Raw genomic sequence first — 25635 nt, 5'->3', positions numbered from 1 at the left:
TACCCGGATGTGAAGCGGCGTTTTGGTGCCTTCCTTTTTTGCTCTCGGCTGCGATGAGGCGCCGGTCGGGTGACATGAGGAGCCTGCGCGAGTGACTCGGGGCAGCGACGAGGGCCACGCGCCAAAAGTGGTTATTGGCTGGGCGCGGGGGGGGGGGGTGCAAGCGGCTCAGTCTCCGGAGGACCTTCCCCCGGAGGGGTAAGTGCCGGGTCTGTAGCTCCCCTTCCGCCGGCGGACGAGGCGGAAACAAAACAAGTGCCAGAACTACCTTGGCTTGGCTTCCCCCCTCGGCTGCCTTGCCTCCCTGCATAGCCTGCCGATTGGGACCAGGGGGGAGGGGGCTGCTCGCGTCGAGAGTCGCGAAACTGGCTTTGTGGGACGCGGGCGAGGACCTCGGGTTGGGTCGGCAGCCTGCCCGGTTTCCTCGTCCCGAAATATACACCAGTGTGGGAAGCCGAGACGCTGCATCGTTCCCCCTCCCCGCCTTTCTTCACTAAAACCCTGGTCCTGTTTTGTGGAGCCTGAAACAAAGGTGCGCTCGAGGTTTGCGTGCGGCGCGGCGCCGTCTGGCAGAAAAGCCCCTCGCTTTATACACCATTATTGCGCGAACACCGAGATTGACTGCCGAGTGTAACGAGAGATTGGGCCGAAGCCCTCAGGTGCAGGTCTTCAGAAAAGTGTGTCATCTGGTCACGGTACTCAGGTGTGGTTTACAGATGTGTGTGCTGCCCATGCTTTGTCGAAGACCGATGCATATGCAGCTGCTACGCTGGTGTAAAATGTGGCACTGTCCATTAGAACCGTTTCACTCGCTATGCAACCCCCGGTGCCCATGAATCTGGGAGCTGCAGCCACGTCTAGTTTTTTAACATGTATTGTGCATGTGTTTTCAGGCACACTTTATCTTATATGTCTAAAAACACCCTGTACAGAGAGACCCTTAACACACTAGAAAAAGGTTAAGGAGAACCATTTTCTTAGTGCTTATGATTATTTATTAATTATTTCTTGTTGACAGTATAGTGGCTAGAATGTTGGAGTAGTACCAAATTCCTACTCAACCATAAGACTCATTGGTTACCTTGGCTCAGTCATTTATCACTCTGCCTAATTTACATCACTGTGTTGTCATAAGAATAAAATGGAAGGAGCCTCCCTGAGCTGCCTTGAAGAAAAGTGGATTAAAAATGGAATAGGGTAAATAAAACAGTTCCTGCACGATGCTGTTAGTCTTCTAACAGGCATAGGTTTCTGTCTTACTGCTGTACAAACCTAGCCTTATTCACTGGGGCCCGGGAACTGTCATAGGCTAAGGAGCTTTCTTACAGCAATTCACTGATGCTGCAGCAAGAATCAAATCTGATATAGAAGAAAAAAGATGTATTGCTTTTCCTCCATTAAAATATAATTGCTGATCTTACATATCACAGTACTGCTTTCCTATTGCCAAGCATAGACAGCTAACAACGGGTACCTTGTATTTGTTACAAGTACATTTGTTCATATCTTTTTTCTGTTGCATAATTTATTTAATTTTTTTTAGTCCATCGAGAGGCAAGGAATTATGCAAAATACTGAAATACTGCCCCCTGGAAAGTGAAGACACTACTCCTTTCCCCTGGTTTCTGAAATTTTATTAGGCAAACTTATCTTTGCATCTTGAAATAAAGCAAAAACAAAATGATAGATTATCCAGGTATTGAATTCTGACACACTAAGAAACTGTTTACTGTTTAGAAATATCCACTTGTATAATCATTCTGATTAGTATTATGTGAGTTACAAAAGGATCTTTGCTTTTCATAGTAATAGAAGAATGATGCAAAACTCAATGCATTTTCTTGGAAGCAAATTATATTGATTGTAGTAATATATAGGTTGCTGTAAGTTTAGGTTAAGTTTGTAGGTGCCTTTGAAATGGCAGGACTCAAAATATATGCAACTGGGTAAATAACATGGGGATCTCTATAAAACAGTCATTTCTACTAATTTTGTTTTGTTGTGTTGTGTTGCCTGTAGGAGATATGTACTACTCTCTGTGGATGAAAATTGATGAGGAATGTATTTGACAAAGATTGAGATTTTCACTCATAACACAGTACCTGTGAGTAAGCCAAATCATCATATTAAACTTTACATTTATATAATCCTAAGATATAAAAGGCTGACTGTGTTGCTGATGACACTTTTTATCCTGGCGCAGGCTCACTGAGGGCCCTGCTGTGCACCTGCTCCAGGATAAAAAGTGAGTTGGCGGGAGTAGGCCTATGAGGGGCCATGGAGCTGGCAGGAGGCACAGCGTGGGGGAGTTCCCCCCGTGTGGCCTTCCTGCCATCTCAGCGGCAGCTGTGGAACTGTGCTGCACCTCCCTGCCAACTCTGTGGCTCCTCAGAGGCCATCCTGCAGCAGGGAGGAGAAGTGCAGGGGAGCCCCCTGTGCATGGCCTCCCCACCAGCTCTGCAGCCCGTCAGAGGCCTCCCTGTGGAGCTGGTGGAGAGGCAAAGCACGGGGGAGCTCTACCCGCACGGTCTTCCCTCCGTGTCTGCAGCAGCTGTGGATATGCACTGTGCCTCCACCAGCTCCTCAGCCCCTCAGAGGCCTGCCTGCAGAGCTGGCATGAAGGCAAAGCACAGAGGAGCCCCCCACCGCACCTTCCCCACCGGTGCTGCAGCCCCTCAGAGGCCTGCCTGCAGAGCTGGCAGGGAGGCGAAGCGCGGAGTAGCCCCCCACGCAGCTTCCCCGCCAGCTCTGCTGCCCCTCAGAGGCCTGCCTGTGGAGCTGGCAGGAAGGCACAGTTCGGGGACAGTTCCCTGGGCGACCTTTCCACCACCTCTGCAGTGGCTGCGGGTCCAGGGAGACGGCAGGGAGACGTAGCATGGGGGAGCCGTGCCCCCGCTGTGCAGCCTTCCCACCACCTCCGCAGCGGCTGCAGAACCCTGGGAGGGTTGCACTGCTAGTGCCTGTTGTATTCATTTTTACAACAGGCTCTGTTGCTAGTCTGATAATAATAGTCACAGCTGCTGAAATGACTTATTGTTTGTGTTTTCAGAAATGGCAGCACAGAAAAGAAAATCTGTGCTAGTAGAACCCCCTGCTAAGCAAAGGAAACTGGATAAGAATAGTAAATTGGTCTCAGCTAACAAAGAAAGAAAGTTGCTTGATGCCAAACATCTATCAAATAAAAAAGAAACATTGAAGAAAGAGGTGAACAAAAGCTCTACCAAAACAAACAGGTCTGCTACAAATAAATCCATAAAGAGGTCATCTGTTCAGTCTGTACACTCCAAACAAGCACAGAAATGCTCCAAACAGGCTTCAAATGAATTAACAAAAAAATCCTGCACGTCAGTGTGTGTGAAAAGAACATCTTTAAAGTCTTCAGCTAGATCTACAAAAACATCTGTGAAATCTTCCAAAATCAACCATGCTAGCTATTTGGGCTCCACAAAGACTTCTTCCAAGACAAGTTCTGGAGGGAAAGGAAAAACCAATGCCATCAAAAGTAAGACCTCCATAGAAAGCAGGAAGCAAAAATTGAAGTCATCTACAGGTGTTAAGAAGTGTTCCTCTAAACTTCTAGGTAGTAGGCGTTCAGCAATGCCTACTGGAACTTCTCTTAAGAATCTGAATTCCAGAACAGAATTGGTGAAGAAAAATTCTAAGAAAGAAAGAACTACTAAAACTGATAAATTTCTGAGAAATGGCAATGTTAACTTAGAAGTTCAAAAAAATACTCTTACAAAAAACTCTGATTCACAGAATACTGTATGGACACGGGCTAAAACTAAAAATTACAAAAAACCTTGTGAATCTGATGGAATGCAGAGAAATACAAGGTCAACAGGTAGTAATTCTAACCAAAGTTCTGTGAAAATTAAACAAGAAAGGTTACTAGATTTCAGAAAAACAAAAGCAGCATCGCTGGAAGCTATGCAGGACCTTCCAAAGTTGCAACACTCTGTTACGTGTGATGAACATCTAACTAGAAGATCATTGAGACTGCAGAAGTCATCTGATGTGCCTAAAATATCCTTACGGAGCAGAAAAATCAAAGGAAATGCTTCTGCTGTGAAACAGGACTCCCTAATGAAAAGACAACTTTCTCATATTAAAAATGAAAAGCGAAAGTCTGTAAAACAGAACATGGAACAAAATCCTATGAAATATGATGAATGTAAATATAAAAAGAAAAAAACATTAAATTTAGAGAAAATGAATTCTTTGAAAGAAAAACAGTATGAAGCGGATCCTAAACTTACTGATTTGGTTACTTCTCAAGATAAACTTGGAGAATCAAACAGTAATCTCGACAGCAGTTTTCAGGAATCTGTGAATGAACCTGTCAATGCAGTTTCGTGCTCTGTGAAATCAACTGGCAGTGGAATAAGTAAGGAAAAAGAGTTGATTCACAAAAATGGGGGGAAAAGTGTAAAAACGAAGAGAATTGTGCTGGAACCTCCGAGTTCAAAACCTGCTGATCAATCAGAAGATCTGATGAAGTCTAGAAAGATCAGTATTCTTGAGCTGTGTGAAGAAATTGCAGGTGAGATTGAGTCAGACACAGTGGAAGTAAAAAAAGATTCTAACACTGAGCGTGGAAAAGAAGAAAAAGATACAGTAGTAGAGTTGGCACAGGCTGCAATTCTTCCTGAAGAGGAAATTAATCAGAACTTTCAATGCAAGCGTTTTTTCCCAAGCAAGAAAGGAATGCCTGTCAAATGCATTGTTAATGGCCGACATAGCACTACAAACAAGAACTCTAAGTGGACCAAAATAAAATTGACAAAGTCTAATCATGTGAACCAAAGTATCCCAAATTCCCCTTGTATCCCAAAACTCGATTTATTAAAATTCAGTGTTCCAGAGGGTGGTCAAGAAACTGCTCTGGAAACGCACCTACCTGAAGTCCAGAGGAAACTGATACAATCATTCCAGGTTGGTAACTCATCATGTGAGCAGAAGGGTGCAGTTTGTTTTGAAGGACTCCAGGCTAAAGAGGCAATGTCATGTCCTGATCCTGAACAGCTCACTGTACAAACTACCAAAAATGGTCTATCAGAGGCAAAGCAAATGCCAGAGCCAACTCCGGATGAGGTAATCAATTTTAATACTGCTGTGTGGTTAGTGATAACATACCTTTGTTATATTCTGTAAGAGATTAGCCTCTATAATAATTTTCTGTGAGATAATTTAAGCAGTTACTTGTTTAAAATGACACATTCTCTAATATTTCTTTTATTAAATTATTTTATAATTCTGTAATTTCAAAATTATTGTTTTAAAGTCTTCTGGTGAATTTTAATTTAAATGCTCTTCAAGGTTTGGAGGTGATGAGCTTCTCCCGTAATGCATTCATAGTTGATTTACAAAACACAGAGATTTCATTTAACAGTCTAAGTTAGTGATTCCCAATGTAGCAACCACTGGTACCATGATAGCCACTAGTGGGTTTCCTGGCACCCATTTGGTCCTTTTCCAGAACATTCCTTCCCCAAAGCAAAGCAGGAGGTGCTTCAGAGCAATCTAGGATGGTACCACTTTTGTGCCTGTCCAGTCAGAAGCAACTGCCCATGACAGTGATTTTTACGACAGCATCCACTTGCCTTTTTCAAACATTCTAAAAGTACTCACAGGGTCAACAAGGCTGGAAAGTCCTGGTCTGTAGTCTACCACAACAGAATTGTTTTCTGATGTCAGTGTAAGCAATTCACAGGGCAACACCAAGATGCAGTTACCTATTACAGAAAATGTTCTGAGATATGTATTGCCACTTGATCCTTCCTTTTTTGTAATTCAGTCTTGCAGAAATGACTTTGGTGTTCAGCAGAGTGTAAGAATTCAGTCAATCAATCAATTTTTTAAAAAAAATACAAAATCAGCAACTTTATTAGTTATCTCTTGGGAAGAATTTGCAAGAAGGAGGGAGACAAAGTTGTTCAGATCTTCTGGTAAAGTTGACAGGATGGGGGGCTATATATTGAGATCAGATGTTATAGAAAGTGTAGTGCAGCAGAATATGTTCAATAGACTCTACTTTCCCTGTACAACATGGACAGCCGCTGGGGGAGTGGGACACAATGCATCTGCCTTGCAGGAAGGCTGAAGTCAGAACATTGAAGCGTGCAACGGTAAAAATTCTCTGATATTTGGAGAACTCAAGGGATCTGAGATAATCTGCTGGTTGAAAAGTTTAGCATTCTGCAGACTAAGTGGATATTTCTGTGTCTGTGCCCTATCTAATTGTAGGACATGATCCCAAAGCCACTGTTTAATTGTTTCTTTCGCTTTTTGCTGCCCAAGATCAAGTAAGATTTAGGGGAAGAGACCATGCTCCCGGAATTTCCCCTCAATTGTTCTATACCAGAATGAGCACCAGTGGCTATCAGCAAGGTCAGGTGTACTAGGCCTACCGGATTAAAAACTAGTTTTAACCAGAGGTGGATGTGAGTAGCCACATACGAGTCTCCAAGGGGATCAGCCCAGTCTCCAGTCTAAGGAAGGCATTACAAATCCACCAAGGGACTCCAAGGGTCTTAGTTTAAGAATTCGTACAAATTAAGCAGGAACAATGGTTGTTGTGGGTTTTCCGGGCTGTATTGCCGTGGTCTTGGCATTGTAGTTCCTGACGTTTTGCCAGCAGCTGTGGCTGGCATCTTCAGAGGTGTAGCACCAAAAGACAGAGATCTCTCAGTGTCACAGTGTGGAAAAGATGTTGGCAGGTCATTTGTATCTACTCAGGAGGGGTGGGGTTGAGCTGAGTCATCCTGTAAGAGTTTCCCAGGGTGTGGAATGCTAATGGCGGGAGGCTTCACTGTATCCTGAGGAGGTTCTTGTGCATATGGATTGGTGCTTGATGGTGTTAATCTTCTCTGCAGGGCTATTGTCGAGTATAGAGTGTTTTGTTAGCCTGGTGTTTTTCAGAACTGGAAACCATGCTCTGTTCATTCTTAAGGTTTCTTCTTTCCTGTTGAAGTTTTGCTTATGCTTGTGAATTTCAATGGCTTCCCTGTGCAGTCTGACAAAGTAGTTGGAAGTGTTGTCCAGTATTTTGGTGTCCTGGAATAAGATACTGTGCCCTGTTTGAGTTAGGCTATGTTCAGCCACTGCTGATTTTTCAGGTTGTCCAAGTCTGCAGTGTCTTTCATGTTCTTTTATTCTTGTCTGGATGCTACGCTTTGTGGTCCCAATGTAAACTTGTCCACAGCTGCAGGGTATACGGTATACTCCTGCAGAGGTGAGGGGGTCTCTACTGTCTTTTGCTGATCGTAGCATCTGTTGTATTTTTCGGGTGGGTCTGAATACTGCTTGGAGGTTATGCTTTTTCATAAGCTTTCCCATCTGATCAGTAATTGCTTTGATATATGGCAAAAACACTTTTCCTGTAGGAGACTGTTTTTCCTTGGTTGTTTGATTCATCCTGGGTTTGATTGCTCTTCGGATTTCATTTCTGGAGTAGCCATTTGCCTGAATGGCAAATGGCTTCAGGCAAATGGCTACTCCAGAAATGAAATCCGAAGAGCAATCAAACCCAGGATGAATCAAACAACCAAGGAAAAATAGTCTCCTACAGGAAAAGTGTTTTTGCCATGTATCAAAGGAATTACTGATCAGATGGGAAAGCTTATGAAAAAGCATAACCTTCAAGCAGTATTCAGACCCACCCGAAAAATACAACAGATGCTACGATCAGCAAAAGACAGTAGAGACCCCCTTACCTCTGCAGGAGTATACCGTATACCCTGCAGCTGTGGACAAGTTTACATCGGGACCACAAAGCGTAGCATCCAGACAAGAATAAAAGAACATGAAAGACACTGCAGACTTGGACAACCTGAAAAATCAGCAGTGGCTGAACATAGCCTAACTCAAACAGGGCACAGTATCTTATTCCAGGACACCAAAATACTGGACAACACTTCCAACTACTTTGTCAGACTGCACAGGGAAGCCATTGAAATTCACAAGCATAAGCAAAACTTCAACAGGAAAGAAGAAACCTTAAGAATGAACAGAGCATGGTTTCCAGTTCTGAAAAACACCAGGCTAACAAAACACTCTATACTCGACAATAGCCCTGCAGAGAAGATTAGCACATCAAGCACCAATCCATATGCACAAGAACCTCCTCAGGATACAGTGAAGCCTCCCGCCATTAGCATTCCACACCCTGGGAAACTCTTACAGGATGACTCAGCTCAACCCCACCCCTCCTGAGTAGATACAAATGACCTGCCAACATCTTTTCCACACTGTGACACTGAGAGATCTCTGTCTTTTGGTGCTACACCTCTGAAGATGCCAGCCACAGCTGCTGGCGAAATGTCAGGAACTACAATGCCAAGACCACGGCAGTACAGCCCGGAAAAACCACAACAACCCTCGTTCTCCGGCCGTGAAAGCCTTCGACAATACATTAAGCAGGAACAGTTACCTTGAGCAGTTGCCTTCTGAGAATTGTGTTCTACTTGCCAATATGTAGTTGATTGTCATATCGCTTATATGGTAAATTTTATATGGATTTTTAAAGCATTTGATTTGTTAGAACATTACATCGTACAGCGTAACAGTGTAACTATAATTATATATTTTAACACTTTTTTTAGAGCTTTAACTTACACTTGGACACAAGTCCAGAAAGTACACCAGTGAAAATCACCACCAACAGTGAATCGGCACCACCACCAGCAAAACAATCAAAAAAAGATATTGTAGAAATCAAACCTCAAGGTATATTTTAACATGGGCATTCATATATTTTCCAATTTTTATAACTTCTGTGGGAAGGTTATGGTGGCTGAATTCTATTTATAAAATAAGAAAGTTCCTAACCATTAAAGGGAAAGTTGATAATTATCTACTGTAGTTATTTACATTATCTGTACCCCACTTTTCTCTCCAATGGTGAACCAAAGTGACAACATTCTCCCCTTCTCCATTTTATTCTCACAACAACCCTGTGAGATGGGTGTGACTGACCCAAGATCACCAAGCAAGTTTGGAAAATTTGGGATTTGAATCTGAGCCTCTCAGGTTGTAGACTGACCCTGTAGCCACCACAGCATACTTATTTAGTGGATCATTTAAATTGAGTTACCATAGTTAAATGTGCAATATTAAAAACCAACTGTCGGCAAATCAACTACTTTTTGAAATTTCACACTTAATCTCAGTGGCACAATAAGAAAATAGTTTGCAGACCAATTCATGCTCACAAATATGTGTTTTCTTCATGCAAATTTAATACTAAATTTGTCAATTATTTTATATTACAAATTTGTCCATACTTCATAGTTGTAGAACCATAAACTTGAAAGGGCACAGTGGAACATCAGATCAAACCTTTTGTCTTAACAGGATAACCTCTGCTTCATCTGTCCCTGATGGATGCCTAATTAGACTTTTTTGCAAATCTCCAATTTCGGAAAAAACTTTTCTAAACACCTTAATTTATTGCTGAGATGCTCTTATATTTGGAAAGTAGATTCTAACTTCTAATTCAGTATACTTTTAAAAGGTATTTTTAAATATTGCCTGCCTCCATCAGTAAGATGAGTGCTTCCTTATGAAACTTTTGAAAACTGGTAGTGAGTTTTATGTTGTCTTTTATCTTGGGCCTGCCTATGCCAGCACATTATTTATCAAGGCAAACCACAAACACAGACAGAGATGGGTAAACCTCTCTTTGTGTGTGTGGTAAAAACACAAGATTTATTGAGCCCTCTGAAGATCATCCTAGATATGGCAAGCTATGTCTAGTTTTGTGAGTCATATGTTGTAGAGGCCTCCCCTAGAATAATACACCAAGCTCCTTGAGAATTTTCCCATGGGTTTTCCTCTGGACATTTGTAGCTCTCTTCAGTTGTTGAGCTTTATTGCCTAGAGCTGCTGCAGTACTCCAAATAAGAGGTTTCAGTTGTGTAACGTGTGTTATGTAGAGTACTACTACTTTCCAATCAATACACATTGAAGTGGCGTAGCTAAGTGACATGTTGTAATTTCTAAATATTTGTTGAAAATGCAGCTGTCTTGTAAGTATTCCTTACATTGTGTATATGAACTGTACACTTAACAATTGATTGGTCTTGCCCAGTTTTCTCTGGTGACTAACTGGTAGTAAATCAGCAAGGCTTCAATTGAGATCTTTCTTTACCCAGTTACATGAGGTCCTTCTAACCTGAAGTGCAAGGGATTAAGGAGCTCCTATTTATTTCATTTTGCTTCTGTATAGCAGACATAGTAACTGTAATGGTTGCCATCTATGTTATAGAAATCAAAATGCTATTTTTGTTTATAAAGTCCTAAATTATCTCAATCCAGCCTACTTTAGAAAATACATAACCTCATATGAGCCTATCCCTTGTTTAAGAGCTGAGAAAGGAAATGGTGATTAATGCTTTCAGAATTCTTTGTTGAAAATCTTTCAAACACTGAACTTTTTAGTAGAAGCTAAAATCTATTTGAAGATCATTCAGACACAGTAGATATGGCTTAGTTTTTTTATTTATTTAAAAATTTTATATGGTGCCTTTCAGGGGTCATTTCATAGAAAAAGAGCTGGAGGAACTAATTAGCATAGCTCATTAGCATATGCCATGCCCCTTGACATCACCGGAAATGTGTCATTAGCACAACAGATTTCCATATGCCACACCCCCTGGCATCACCTGTCCTGGCTGTTTTGGACCCAATCCTTGCCAGTCAGGGCTGAAATTGGACCCAAAATGGCATAAAGGGGCTGAAAATGGCCGAAAAGGGGCCCAAATGGTCAGGATTTGGCCACTGCTGAGTGGGAGAGTGCTCCACCACCCATCAGAGGCCCGATCCGAGCCGTTTTGGCCCCAATCCAGGACGAAACAGGCCCAAAATGGCTGAGAGTCAGGTGGGCAGGGCCACCTGACGTGACCTCTTTGGGGAACTGCCAGAACTGCGTTCCTGCGCGTTCCCCCTCGAAATGAGCCCTGGTGCCTTTCCATCCAAAATATGATCCCCAAGGTGGCAAACGACAGATAATTAAAACATTAAAATTTCATTCAGGAGTTGCTACTAGAGGCGGGCACGAATCGTGAAAAAATGAGCCCTGCAATTCATGGTTTGTGGCATTTCATGAACCATGAACTTCCGTAAACTGGGGCACATTCACAAACCAATTCGTGGTTCGTGGGGTTTAAATGCCCCTTTCCATGCCATTTAACCCCCCCGATCAACTGCTTGTTGGGGATCTCCCTGACAAGCAGCTGATCCAAGCTGGTGGGGGTTTAAATGCCCATTTCTGTGCCACTGCCCGTGCCCGAAGCAGCACAGAAAGGAGCATTTAAACTCCTGGATCAGCTGCTTGTCAGGGAGATCTCCGACAAGCAGCTGATCATTTAAACAGTGGGGCTTGGCTGGCCAGCCAAGCCTCACTCGCTCTTTAAATGGCCATTTCCCCACCTCTCCGAGTGGCAGGGAAATAGCCCTTTAAACGCCAGATGGGGCTTGGCTGGCCAGCTGGGAGTTCCCAGCCGGCCGGCCAAGCCCCACTGCTTAAATGGCCTTTCCCCCTCCACTTGGAGCAGTGGGGAAATGGCCATTTAAACTGCGGGTGAGGCTTGGCTCGCTTGCTGGGAACTCCTGGCTGGGCAGCCAACCCCCCCTGTTTAAATTATCAGCTGCTTGTCAGGGAGATCCCGGACAAGCAGCTGATCCGAGGTTTAAATGCCCCTTTCGGTGCAGCTTTGCAGGCAGGGAAACAGGCATTGAGGTTCAACACGAACCACAAATCAGTTCTTGAAAGTTCGTGGTAAATGAGCTTCCACGAATTGCTGGTTCGTGAACCACAAACCGGGCTGGTTCATGGTTCTTTTTGGTTCGTATTCGGGTTTGTGCCCGTCTCTAGTTGCTACCCTTGACGCTTTTAATCCTTTGCCATTACATTTGTCAATTATTTGGTTTTTTACACGTTTAAAATAAGTAATTTTTAAATTTTACTCCTCCAACAAAGATAGGGGCAGTTAACAAAATGGTGAAAAGCCAAGTTTTTTTTTAAAAAACCTGTTGTTTATAGTCTGCCTTTCTCACTGAGACACATGGTGTAAAACGATATAATCAAATAGCATGCAGTAGGATTAGGATTGTGAAAATTAGAAACAGTGCAAAAAAGTATCAGACATGATATAGCAAAGTGCAGAAACTGGAATTACAAATGTAGAAAACAACGCAGTAAGAGCAGGCTGATACGTTCAACAAATAATACATGGCATACACATGTTCTCTTATAAAAGTATCTTCCTTAGCACCGTTCTGTTGAAGTGTTGCCCTGTTATCTTTATTAAAAATGCCCTCCTGTACAACTTTTTAAACACTCCGCATGCACAAGTTATACTTTAGCAATACCACTGCTATTTTTAAAAAAATCTTTCTTAAATAACCAGGTTTTGGGAAAGGCAAGCAGGGAATCTCACAGATGGATCCCAGAAGGATATTCCATAATAATGCATTAGAAACTAGGGGGGGAAACTGCAGCTATCTAGTCCAAGCCATTCACACCAACTGTCCATGAGGATCCCACAACCCTCAAAGGTATTGTCAGGCCTGAAAAAGGCACCTTCTACCTCTCATGCCTGCTGAAAAGTAGTAGGGTACAGCCAGAGAAACTGAGTTTGTTTCAGGCATTTTAAGGTTACTTCAGGTGAACACCATTCTGATATTTGTCTTTAAATTTATAGCATCTCCCATATATAGTATATACATTGTATAGTATATACATTGTTATCAAGGAAGTAATAACATGTTGATTAATTTGTAGTTCCAGCTCCCAAACAGTTGGTTCGGACTCTGTTCACAAATAAAACCTCTGAGGCAGCTGAGAGCAGGTATGGTATTTTGTGGGGTTTTGTGGGTTGGACTGCATGATCACTTGGCTCCTTTAAATTAATTTCTTTAAAATGTCTGTATCCCTTTCTTCTCTCAATCAGTGGAACTCAAAGCTTGCATGAAGACAGTACCTGCTCCCTTCCCATACTCATTGCAGTGTTAGAAGCTGAAATGAAGTAGTTGCAGGCTGAATTTTTAGGCAGAAACTGAAATTAGTCATCTGTAATTGAAATCCCATGTATGCCTTGACTTCTGTCAAGACTAGAGCTTTTTCTGTATTGGTTGTTCTGCCATTTCTATGAAGAGGCTGAGAGAGAGTGTGTGAACAGTATCGTATCTAACAGTAACAATTTGATTTTTAAAAGGCAGTCGCAGAGGTATAAATACCACACTTGTGAATTCCATTTTTGCAGACATTGGCTGTTGCCAAACAGTGATCCAGATTTTAAAAATGGAAATGTGAAATCTTTCATAAATATTATTATTCCTAATATCCCCATTGACTTAATAAAGCTAAAACCAACTTAGTGTTGCCGTAAGTCCAGATGGTCTAGGACATGTTATGAAGGGACTGCTTAGCCACCATAGAGTCAAGATAGAAGTCAGTGTGCAGCAGTGTTTTTTCCAAGTTGGCCAAATTCAGCTTCTTCTTTCATACTAAACGGTACCTGCTCTGTTTTCCCATGGTATTTACAATCTACCACAGCTTTGCAAATCCCTGCCCACTAGCTCCACTCTTGCCCGCTGTTTACTCTGTGCACTGTCTGCTTTTTGCTCATGGGCTCTATACTTCTGCTCCACCTAGAAGATGGAGAGGGCTGCTTTCATTATTTGTGTGGTGCTTTATTCAGCCCAATGCTGACAGTTTTTGTTATTTACTTTGCACTATCTGTGTTTTAAAGTGAAGGTACTTGGGTATAGCTTTCTCTTTCTTGTCTCAAAGAAAAGAGTCCTCTAGTTTAGAAGACCCTGCAGCAGCATTTTGTAAACTGCAAGCAGAACACACTCCAGAAAGGGAGAAACGTCTGCTTTTTGTAAGCCCTATTCAACCCCTCCCCCTCCATTTTAAATAAGAGGACTATCATGGGAGAAACTTGTTCAGGAAGTAGAATAGGCAAAGACTAGCATGCAGCTGTCTAAAATGTAGCAGGCTAGCTTCTCCTGCCGAACTTTAAAGATCTGGTGAGGTCTTTTCAAGTTACAAGAGAGCAGAAGTGGAAAGATAGCTGATCTGGTCTTCCTGGAGGCAGTTCTTGCTTGCTATAAATGCCATACTGATCTGCCAAATGAATATAATACTTAAATATTTGCACTTGCAAGTTACACTTGCTTTTTAATATAATTAAAGAACTCTAGGCATACTTGTTTGGTGCATTAAAATTGGTTCCAGTTACTTTGATTTCATTATTTGTCATTATGTCCACCTTCCTCACTGAGACTCAAGGTGCTTTACACTCTGTAAGTTTATGCAGTCCACAGGATGGGACATCCATTAAGCAACTTAATAGGATTAGAAATTATAGAAAGCTGAAACAAAACATAAATGTCAACAGGATATTTTAAACGCAGAAATTTCATAGTAGGATAATGCATACAGCAACGGATAGTACGTACTATACACAGCAGTATAGTCCCTTCTATTCACATTTTATATTACAAACTAGAAGCTTGTGAAAAACTTATATTGAAATATGTAAACTCGAATAAGCAGCATTTTTCCCATGAATTGTTTTTATAATTAAAGGACATGTTTGGCAAAGACATCGATGTCAAAATGTGATGCTTTCTTTTCATCTGAAGAAAATATTCAAAAACTAAGGGAAGCAGCAAAAGACAGTGATAAGCAGCTAATCATAGTAAGTGTTTGTGTGCTGTAAATTTTCAGCTTCACTGTGCCCATTGTTTAAAGTAAAATATCTTTTAAATATTCCTTCATCCTTTCCTGTTCATGAAACATTTTTGGTAATGGATGTCTAAGGGGAAGGCAGTGGACTGTATGGCAAGTGGGTGTGGGTTAGAGTCCATCATCTTTGAACATAATTTTTCCCCCAGGGGTGAGTGTGATTTCTAAAAATAGGTTGTAGTAGCAAGGAAGATATTTCCCTCCTGTTCACAGTTCCTGTATTTGTATGATAAAGAGAAATAATTAAAATACTTTTCATCATTACAATACTTTGCATCATTATACAGCTGCTGTGTCTTTTTATATTATCTCTGTGTTTTAGCTATATGTTATCCTTTTTCAGAATAAAAATAACACCACTTCTTGAAAGAAAAGTAAGCTTCCAAGAACAAATTATGTGCATTAGTCTTCTTATGGTGCACTTTTGCTATCATGTTCAAGTAGATGTTGGCCTTATTGGAAATAAGCCAAAAGAGTAGATACACACTCAGAACTTCTTGATCTTCTTGCTACAGCAAGTCCCAATACCAAGCCTGTTAAATTTCAATGAGTATAAAGAGGGAGGTGCTGCAGTTCCAGCTAAAGGGGAAAATCCAGATATTCAAATGGATCTGGCACACACATACACGCCATCTTATTCTTCAGGACGGTAGCTAAGGAATTCAAGCTACAGGATTTCCTAGGTTTACAATATGAGCTCCTTGTTTTTATAACAGACGTGTATATGGTATGTGTCTTATCTGCTGTAAGAAATTACAGCCTGAAAATATATCCATCTGTCAAGCCCATTATGTGGATGAAGAAGTGCAGAGAGGAGTATGGTTGAATCTTGGTGATTTGGTCAGCTTGCTAGATAGATTTTCTGCAGGAGTATCCCCTGAGTACGCTTGTTTTATTTTCCTTATAAGACTGAATGGTAACTATCAAATTATATGGGAGAAATGACACTGTTGCCCTTGGGGACTCTGAGGTGGAGAGAGAGGAGCCTCTCTGGTATGAAGCATGTGAAAATCTGTATCTAAATTAAAGGAAATGTAATTTGTGTTTACTTTATTTCATTGAGCAGAATGACTTTCTGAATGCTAGTGGTGTTTAGAGAATTTCTCCTCAGATTTAAGGGACCCTGTTTATACATTAGTACACTAAAGGGAGCAGCCCTGCGCCTGAACCTCGGACTTCTCTGATGAACCATGTTAACAGAAGAGACTTCCTACAGTTTTCGCCAGATGTAAAGTTCTTCCACCTGATGGCCAGGCTTAAAAAAATTAATTAGCCAAAGCAGCTGGCGGATCTGGAACATTGGGCCTCCCTACCACTCATCCCTTCCTACCTGTCATAAGTCTGGCATGAAAGGACCAGATTTTATGGAAGTAAATTCATGAGTTGCTAGTATAATTATGGGGCCAGAGCATGATTTGTGCCCTGGCCGCTTGAAGTTTATTCCCAGTATTTTTTAAAAAAATACTACATAGCAGCATGGAATTTGAAAATCTGAATTCTTATGGTCTCTGTATTTTGATAAATCTTTTGTATAGCATAAGCAATACATTTCTTTTCAATAGGATGCAGGGCAGAAAAGGTTTGGAGCCATTTCCTGCAATATTTGTGGAATGCTTTATACTGCTTCAAATCCCGAGGATGAAGCACAACATCTTCTCTTCCACAATCAGTTTATAAGTGCTGTCAAGTATGTGGTAAGAAGACCTCATTTCTTCTATAAAACCAAATAAAGGTTTGGGGGCTAGCTATAGATCAGTTAGAATTCGTCTGGATGTTTGTTATGTTTCATTTAACAAACATTTGAAAACACTAAGCAAGAGTCAAATCTGTTTAAAAATATTTTCGGAAGCTAGTCAGTTATGAGTGTATTGTTTATGCATTTGTTACCTCTCTTGATATTTTTTCTTTAAAGAAATGTTATGGTACATAGTCCAGTACTCAGCAGTTGACATGAAGTTAGACAGTGGTTTGTATACAATGCCATGAATATATTTTGTAATATGCTTGTTCATTGTTTACATTTAAAATGTAAATTCAGAAATAAAATGAGGCACATTTTCAACAGGTTATATAATTTTTATAACATTTGCAAATAAAATTGCTAATTGAAAATATCCTTTGACTAGTTGGTAATACGTACAAGATATTTTTCATACTATATAAAGCTGGTGTGCCTTTCTAAGTGAAATTAAAACTCAATGACATTAGTTTTCTTTCAAAAAGAGTCCAGTAGCACCTTTAAGACTAACCAATTTTATTGTAGCATAAGCTTTCGAGAATCAAGTTCTCTTCGTCAGATGCATGATCATGCATCTGACGAAGAGAACTTGATTCTCGAAAGCTTATGCTACAATAAAATTGGTTAGTCTTAAAGGTGCTACTGGACTCTTTTTGATTTTGCTGCTATAGACTAACATGGCTAACTCCTCTGGATTAGTTTTCTTTATCACATGTTACCTTCCTAAATCTTCATTGGCATTGGTAAGACCTCCAGGATAAATGAACTGAGCTCATTAAACAGCTTCATTTGTGTACCAAACAGAAATTCCATCTTCAATCCAAAACTAGCTTAGAATTTCATAATGTATTGTTCAAAATTCTGAATGTGATTTTTTTAAGGAACTCTCCCACATGTTGCAACCTTTTTTTCTTTTAAATTTGGCAGTCCAAATATTAACTTGGATATATTCCAAAATGATTTGCCTGACGTATACAGGTTACATACACAATGCAATCAACCTGTGTTTTTTAAAGTGGGTTTTGAGCTTTTGTCTTCCAAGATTCTTCTGAAAATATTTGTATAGCATGACAATCAATATTAGTAATAAAACTTATTTTGAGATTCCTTGATTGATCTATATTATTTATGTACCAGACTATTTTCAGTCTAGATGACTGAGGTTTACCGGGTCTGAACTTGAGCAGAGGTTGGGCATCCTGCACCCGTTATTTTCTCTTCTGATTTAACACTGGCATTTAGATATCATTTTAGGTGTTCAGAACTCTTCATATTGTCACAGTAATCCCTGTAATCACAATAACAGCCCTGTAAAATGGGTCACTATTAAAACATTGCAGGTCGGGGAGCTTGTTTAGAGTGAGTGATTTGCCTAAAATCATGACTTTGGTAGGGTTGGTTATGGACTTTCCACTTTGTGAGCTAATCTGCTTACTTGGTGAGCCATTAGTCTATCTAGAATTGTGAATTACATTGCTGCTAATCAAAGATAATGTTCAAAATTTCAAAGGAAAGATTAGTATTGATAGAAAAAAGTGCCTGATACTCAACTGTGGGCAACAAAGAAATTCTAAGTACAAATAGAAAATGCTAGTTCTATGTAAGAAATGAGGAAATTATCCTTTCTGTTCAGGATTGGTGACTTTTCTTCTTCGGTCTCTTTAGAGCTCCATTAGAGTTGGCAAGCTTTGCTGTTTGCCTCAAGCCCCTGGTACCAGCCCACTGCTATAGAGCCACAGTGTGGGGACTGATTTTGGTTTTATTTTGTTCATCGTTCATATGTTACCTCAGAAGTTTAAGTTGAGAATATGTTTTTAAAATAAATTGGTACCTGGAGATGGAGAGGGGCCAGGTGGGGGGTCCCCTGTCCCATTTAGCCAGCTTAGATTGAATCAGAGTAGCTTCATCTGTTGGCAAGCTTCTTTCCTGCTATCTGAATTTCATTGCCACTTCAGTTCCTGGATATATTGCTGATCATGGACAGCCAGCAGTAGGAGGTATGGGACCAGGCAGCAGAAGCGTGAGAAATGTTCTTCCTGTTTCTCTTTGAGATGAAGGATTTTGTGCTTAGTGTGGGCTCAGGTATGTTTCATTGAATCCCTAGAGCTCTGTCTAGTTTGTCCCATTTCTGCCATGATTTTGTTGTGTGAATAGGAGTAAGTCAGACCCAGTTTACTCATTATTCTGAATGACACCATTAATTTATCTTCCATCCATGTGGACAAGAGGATTCAGTATAGTTGAACCTGAAAAATCCAGTGGCACTGTTACCATTGTTAGATCAGTATGTTGTAAAGTGGATGTGTACCTGTGCAGCAAACTTTGTAATTGACTTCGTAATCCACAGCTATAACCACTGAAACTATCTGTGCTAGTATCATTCATAAATGTTCTCAAAAAGTGCTTTCTGACTATTTAAGACTCATTTTCCCCATTCTCTGAATGAAATTTGGCAAACAGCATGGGCATTGATTCTTGTACATATGTATGTTTCATGCAGTTGTCTCTTATAAAAAAAAAACTACTATTCCCGTATATCATTTTTAAGGCATATGGTCAGGTTCCCAGTATTGATTGGAGGTTTTAAATATGTTTGTGAGCTGTGTAGATTTATTCAGGTGCAATTGAAGAATGCTTTATTAATAGATGTTTTGCACAAGCGGGCAGTGGTTAACAAAAAACACAATTGAAGTACTACTAATTTACAAAGAACTGGAGCATATGAATGAATAGAGTTGGGATTCGTACGGGTGGAAGAAATCTAGATGAGTGGCCAAATGTGGAACGGAGTTGGAGCACCACCTTACTTTGATTAAAATTAATTATTTTGGGTTAGATCTCAGAGAACTGTAAACTTTGCAGTTTCCCCTTTGGGCTACCCCTCCCCTCCCCCCCCCCCACACACGCACACACACAATGCCATCTTACTGTTCCCCTGACCCTTGGGAGTAGCTTTTGGAAGATAGATGTGGGAAACTGAAGTGGGAGGCAGCAAAAATTCTTTGTACAAGGTTGCTGCTTTTGCAAATCTATAGGATCCAACCATATGTTTGTGATATGTTCTCACAAAATTTTGTTTATGCCATTTTTGTTTTGTGTAACAGCCTGTCTGTCCAGTTTAAATACAAAGTCCTTCCTTATGTAGCTGAAGCCTTTTACTTTACAAACAAAATTTAGGATATTTTCCTTGATCAGTACTGTTTCCAAGTAGAATAAGGCTGTGAAAAGTAACAAGCAACCATATTGGGGAGAGATTAACAGAAGCGTAGTTAGTTGTCACATAATACAATTTTTATGCAGCCATCATATTGCAAATATTAATTTGCATCTAAGAGCTGTTCTTAAGTCCTTGCTTCCATTTTTCACTATCCAACCTTTTGCATGCCCCAAGTATGGATAGCCTGTGTGGTATAGTGGATAGAGTGGCAGACTAGGATCTGTGAGAACCAGTTTTGAATACCCCATTGGGCCATGAAAGCTCACTAGATGACACTACGGGGTTGTTGTGAAGATAAAACAGAGGAGAGAAGAATTATGTAAACTACCGTGGGTCCTCATTGGGGAGAATGGTGTGGTATGAATGAAGTAGTGGGGTTAATCCCAAATCGTATGCATAGGTTTGTAGCCTTAAATCTTACAATTCTGTCTCATGTTGTGGTGCCCAGTATCACTGTTGGTAAGAGAATAATACGTAAGAACTGAAGCAAGAATGCACACTGGTATGTTTTAGAGAATTAAAAAAATTACTTCTGGCTTCTGAAACTGCCTTTTGAATCAGGTGGGATAGAAATCCAAATGTATTGATTAAATGTAACCTTGTTACATTTTTGCAGACACTTTATAGGACATTTCGGGACAAAATAGCTTCAAGTGAGTTCCCCTCTTAAAGCTTCTTTCAAAGTTTATGCTTAAAGTATAGGTAATCCCAGTGAAGTATTTGTTTATTCTTCCTATAAATACTCTTTTCAGTATTCTTTCTGACCAGCATAAACTCTTAACTTCCAGATAAGTCCCATCTTAATAGACTTAAGTGGCTTTTTGTTTTGTTTTTCCATGCAGGTACTGCTCATTAATCACCATCAGTGTGGATCTGAAGAAGAATTAATTACCTCTTTTTTGAGTGTGTTTAACTTCAGATACACACCATATAGCAGCTTTTCCCATTAGGTTCTTAGAAGGTAGTTACTGTATTATTTTTATAGTCTCATTTTTGCGACTATGATACTTATAACCAGCGATCAAATATTATTCTTTGTATTTTGAACCATTGCATGCCTATCAATTTGTTGAAAACCTCCTGGAGGTCTTTTGCATGCCACTACAAGATATACATATTTTATATTTGTGGAGGTAACTATGTTAAAGAAACAGCAATTAAAAACCTCTGACATTTCTGTTTAGAAGAAGCTAGGTATATACACACACACACCTTAATGCCTGCATATCCCCACTCAGTGTTGCTGCTTGGGTAATTGGCTCATTTAACAAACTAGGTTGCTGATTCTAATCTAACCTGTATTGAAGTTATTCAAAACAAAGCTGAAAAATTTTGAAATATTACATTTATGAATTATGAAATACGTTGATAAACTACTTACTGCCTTCCTGTGTTGCATAAAGTTGCCTTCTCTACTCATACGGATAAATTAAACAGTTCATCAGGACAGAGTATTTTATGATCATTGTAAACAAAAGACACATAGTTGTGAGCAATGGGTTATGCAATATATGTTCAGCCAAGTGTTTTTATGTGCTTTTGTAGGGCTGGAAAAAAGAGAGGATTTTGGCCGAGTATCCTGATGGCAAGATGATAATGGTGCTTCCTGATGATCCAAAGTATGCACTGAGAAAGGTAGTTCAAACTCCTAAACCCCTCTATCCTGTTCTTGGCTCTCCTCTCCAGAAAGCAGATGTAAAATTAAGTATAGATTAAGTATAATAATAATAACATTCGATTTATATACAGCCCTTCAGGACAGCTTAATGCCCACTCAGAGTGTATTGTCGAAGGCTTTCACGGCCGGAGAACGATGGTTGTTGTGGGTTTTCCGGGCTGTATTGCCGTGGTCTTGTCATTGTAGTTCCTGACGTTTCGCCAGCAGCTGTGGCTGGCATCTTGGTGCTACACCTCTGAAGATGCCAGCCACAGCTGCTGGCGAAATGTCAGGAACTACAATGACAAGACCACGGCAATACAGCCCGGAAAACCCACAACAACCATCCCACTCAGAGTGGTTTACAAAGTTTGTTGTTAACATCCCTACAACAATCATCGTGTGAGGTGCGTGGGGCTGAGACAGCTCTGGAAAAACTGTGACTGATTAGAGTCCTGTCACTCTTAACCACTACACTAAACTATTTTTCCCTTTTCACCCACATGGATTGCAGCCTGACAAAAATACTAACATATGTATGATTGGTCAAATTATTCTAGAACTGTCATAACCATTAAACGTCATTCCAGAGTCTGTAGCTGAATAGTAGTAGAAAATTTGAGACATGCAGTGGAGGTGACCTTCATAACAAGTGACCCATGTGTAGTAGGACCTTCCTTGCCCCTGCAAGAATATATGTAGATGAAAGCCTGAGCTGAGGACTATATAACTGGTTAAGAAAAGCAGAGTCACTTAGGGTTTTTTTTCTCCTTAAAGGAAAGCGAGTGAAAAAATATCCCTCAGAAGAAACGTGAGCTGGAATGAACTTACAATGAGTGTACTTTGAGAACTGTTAACAGCCTTAAATGAATTTGCCTAAAGCCAGATTATGAATATATAGAGGTTTAATCTCGTCCCTTGCAGGCCCATCATTCATATGAGAAGCTTCATCATAAGGAATGTCTTGTTCCTTTCCACCCTCCTACAGTCAGTGTGTTTGAACATGCTGTGTCAGCTCTTCAGAGAATGGGAGGCCTGTAAGAATCTGCCATACATCACCCAGCTTGCCTCCAGCTCGGTTAGAGAAGAGATATGGCCTGCCATTCCAAGGAATTGCATGGTTTTGAGTCTGTGTGCATGTGCACTAAAAAGGGAAAGGGTTCCATTTGCCCCGTGTTGATCCTCTGCACTTAGGCATCATGCTCCTGGTGGATTAGTTAACGTAATAAAGAAGAAATTTTAATGCTGGCAATGCCCTCACTTCGTTCAGTATTTCAAAAAGAATACCTATAATGAGACTTTGGTGATAGTGCAAAAATCAAGATAACTCTTTTTCCTATACCCCTTTTACAGATTGCTTTACGGCTTAAACTAAAGTGGAGTACTTGTTCTATTCAGTTATTATCTCTGTGTGGCTAATGAAAATACAGTATGCATGTTTTTTATTTAAGAAATTCATTCTTAAACCCATACATGTTATGTTATACAAATCCTTAAGCAATCCTGTAACTTTTTGAAAAGCATATGAATAGTAGTACTACTTCGGTGTGTCTTGGATATAATTCTATTCTGGTTTTTTGGCAGGTTGATGAGATCAGAGAGATGGTAGATAATGATCTTGGATTTCAGCAAGCTCCTCTTACATGTTCCAGAGCAAAGACACTCTTATTTATTTCAAATGATAAAAAAGTAGCTGGCTGCTTAATTGCAGAGCATATTCAATGGGTAAGTAGGGTGGTGTCCATAATAATTGTCATCTTTGATTTTTTTGCCCCTCTGTGTACTGATATGTTCCTGTGGTACTCTGCAAGTTTTCCATCCCTACTGCAAAAAGTAGAACAATGACAATTTGCTAATGTCTACCCTTTATGTCCAGCAGCAGATTCGAATTTGTTGAGATCTGTTGGCTAGGAATATTTCAGACCATTTCTTGACCCACCAGGTTGGAATCCTTTTTACAGCATCAGCGTCAGCCTTATGTGTTAGTGAAGTTTATTAGATTTCAACTCTTCAGATTTCTGCGTGCAGCAGTCTTGTAGGAAACCTTGCATGAATGGATTGATTTACATAAAGCACATCAGTTTGCTGTTGAGTGATGCTGATTATAGGGGCAATGTTCCTTCTGCTGTTTCTATTTAGATGTTACAAGAAATTTTAATGAGAAGAAATCTGAAGTGGAGCCTAAATGAGCTTGAGGACTACACCAGCTGTACATAGGACAAACACATTCAGGCAGTGGAGGGTGGATGGGGGTAAATAGCTAGTAAAGGATGCCGTTTTAGAGGACTACATTGCATAGAACTGATACAGACTTGTTTCTCTTAAGTATTTGGCAGCAGATTGTGTAGTTCCACTTCAGTCAGAGGTACAAAAGCCTCCAGTTCCCACTTCTGTTCCTGGTAAAACAGGAACAGAAGATGTGATTGGGGAAAGTGTAGTATTCTAGATGGAAATAGTCCTGGGGAAGGAAAACCTGACAGGAATATTTCATGATAACATGTGAGGCCATCTTACACAAGCAGTTTCAAATCTCTTTGCAATGAAAAGGTATGCTAAAACTAGGATTCTTCCCTAGGGTTATAGAGTTATAGAAGAAAAGATTCCAGAAGCTGGTTCTGAAAACGAGAAGGTCATCTTTGAAAGACAGAAAGCTTGGTGCTGCTCAACATCTCCTGAGCCTGCTCTATGTGGCATTAGTCGCATCTGGGTGTTTAGCATGATGCGAAGGAAGAAAATAGCTTCTCGGATGTTAGAATGCCTTAGGTAAGCTGATTTGCAGTACTAGCATGAAGGTGTTTAGTCCAAGATGCACATACTGTCTTAATACTGATTTTTTATATAGTACTTTGGTGCATTCAGTGAGGTTTGTGTATTCAAACTCCCCAGAAAAGAAGATAAGCTGGAGACATTTTTCAGTGTTGCCATAGCCATTAGAAGCTTTCTTATTTCATCATGGTTATAGGAATCTTGTTTATTATTTAGAAGTTGTGTGCTAACTGTCTGCCTGCTGCCCCAAGACCCTGCAGCCAATAAAGAGAAACTTCAGAATAATGTTGCCATTCCAAAAGCATTACTTGAACTTTATACTTGAAGTATTTGTATAGATAGTACTTAATAGAGGCTTCGTCGTGTGTATTTTTTATCAACAATGTGGTAGCTTTTCACAATTTGCCTTGAGACTTCATGATTTTTTTTATATCTTTAAACAGGAGTAACTTTATATATGGTTCATATTTGAGTAAAGAAGAAATTGCTTTTTCTGATCCTACTCCTGATGGGAAACTCTTTGCAACACAATACTGTGGTACTAGTCAATTCCTGGTGTACAATTTTCTCAGTGGACAACAACCTGCTTGAAATGCAAAGCTTTATAGCAAACAGTAATGAGAAACTGGTGTCAAAATTAATTATCTGGCTTGCAGATTTTGACCAAGAGAATGGGACAGTTTTATTAGCAGTGAACTCAGGACTAGTAACAACCGAAAGGTTGTACTTTGTATTTTATTAAAAGTGTAAACATTACAGAAATTAGGATAATTTTTAAAAGATATTTTTATAAACATTTTATGTATTACCTAGTTTAGTCATGTTTACATGCAGCAGAATTGTTCATAGTGGACTGTCAACTAGTGCAGGAGCTGTGGTCGCCTTAAAGTATATTTTGAAGTTCACAGTGCAGCAATATACCAAGGCAGTGAATGTTGCTCTTGATGACAATGTGTATAATGGTGAAAGCATCAAATGTTCAAGGGCTTGTACATCAATAAACGTATTCTACAGCAAGACACTATTTAAGTTTCAATAATTACTCTGAACTTTGTTCAGGAAGAACTAGTTCAGCCTTTATGAACTACAAAATAATTTCTCTGGCTTCAGCAACAGTACACTGGTATGGATCTTCATTAGTGGACTTCATTTTGATACTTTAATCTGAAACTCTCCACTTTCAGAGGGAGCATATGTTGAAAAACTACTGTGGCCTTCTTTGACCTGTATATAATGTAGATGAAATGAAGTATTTGATAACTTTTAAATGATGTTCTAGTACTAAATGCATTTAAGCATTTCCTTTGATATGGTTGAATATTAAAAGTTGATTGAAATACTAGATTCTTATAGCAAAGTGATGATTTTGTGTGGTCCAAGTAAACTTATCACCAGAAGCACTTACTACATGATATGAATTCTGCTGAATAAGATCAACCACCTGTATAATCTAGTATACTATTTCTTCAAAGAAGCCAAGAGCACAGGCTAATATCATTAGT

At 40.1% G+C, this 25635-nt stretch overlaps 1 protein-coding gene across 2 annotated transcripts; it reads left to right on the top strand.

The window, feature by feature from the left end:
* On the top strand, positions 1-25449 carry ESCO1 (establishment of sister chromatid cohesion N-acetyltransferase 1). Of its 2 annotated transcripts, XM_054985649.1 has the most exons (11): positions 1-198; positions 2020-2104; positions 3050-5094; positions 8604-8727; positions 12785-12851; positions 14597-14708; positions 16318-16449; positions 21256-21345; positions 22952-23092; positions 23943-24130; positions 24577-25449. In XM_054985649.1, exons 3-11 carry the CDS (start codon positions 3052-3054, stop codon positions 24722-24724), a joined length of 3045 nt encoding a protein of 1014 aa, XP_054841624.1. In that variant the 5' UTR covers positions 1-198; positions 2020-2104; positions 3050-3051; the 3' UTR covers positions 24725-25449. The 2 variants fall into 2 exon arrangements, with proteins under 2 accessions (XP_054841624.1, XP_054841625.1); XM_054985650.1 differs by lacking the exons at positions 22952-23092; positions 23943-24130; positions 24577-25449 and adding an exon at positions 20553-20671 and having other exon boundaries at positions 21256-21347.
* The last annotated feature ends 186 nt before the right edge of the window (positions 25450-25635 follow it).

The sequence above is a fragment of the Eublepharis macularius genome, chromosome 7, assembly GCF_028583425.1.
Source record: "Eublepharis macularius isolate TG4126 chromosome 7, MPM_Emac_v1.0, whole genome shotgun sequence".
Classification (NCBI taxonomy): domain Eukaryota; kingdom Metazoa; phylum Chordata; class Lepidosauria; order Squamata; family Eublepharidae; genus Eublepharis; species Eublepharis macularius.
The sequence above is the reverse complement of the archived record's forward strand: the minus strand, read 5'-3'. Positions and strand labels throughout refer to the sequence as shown.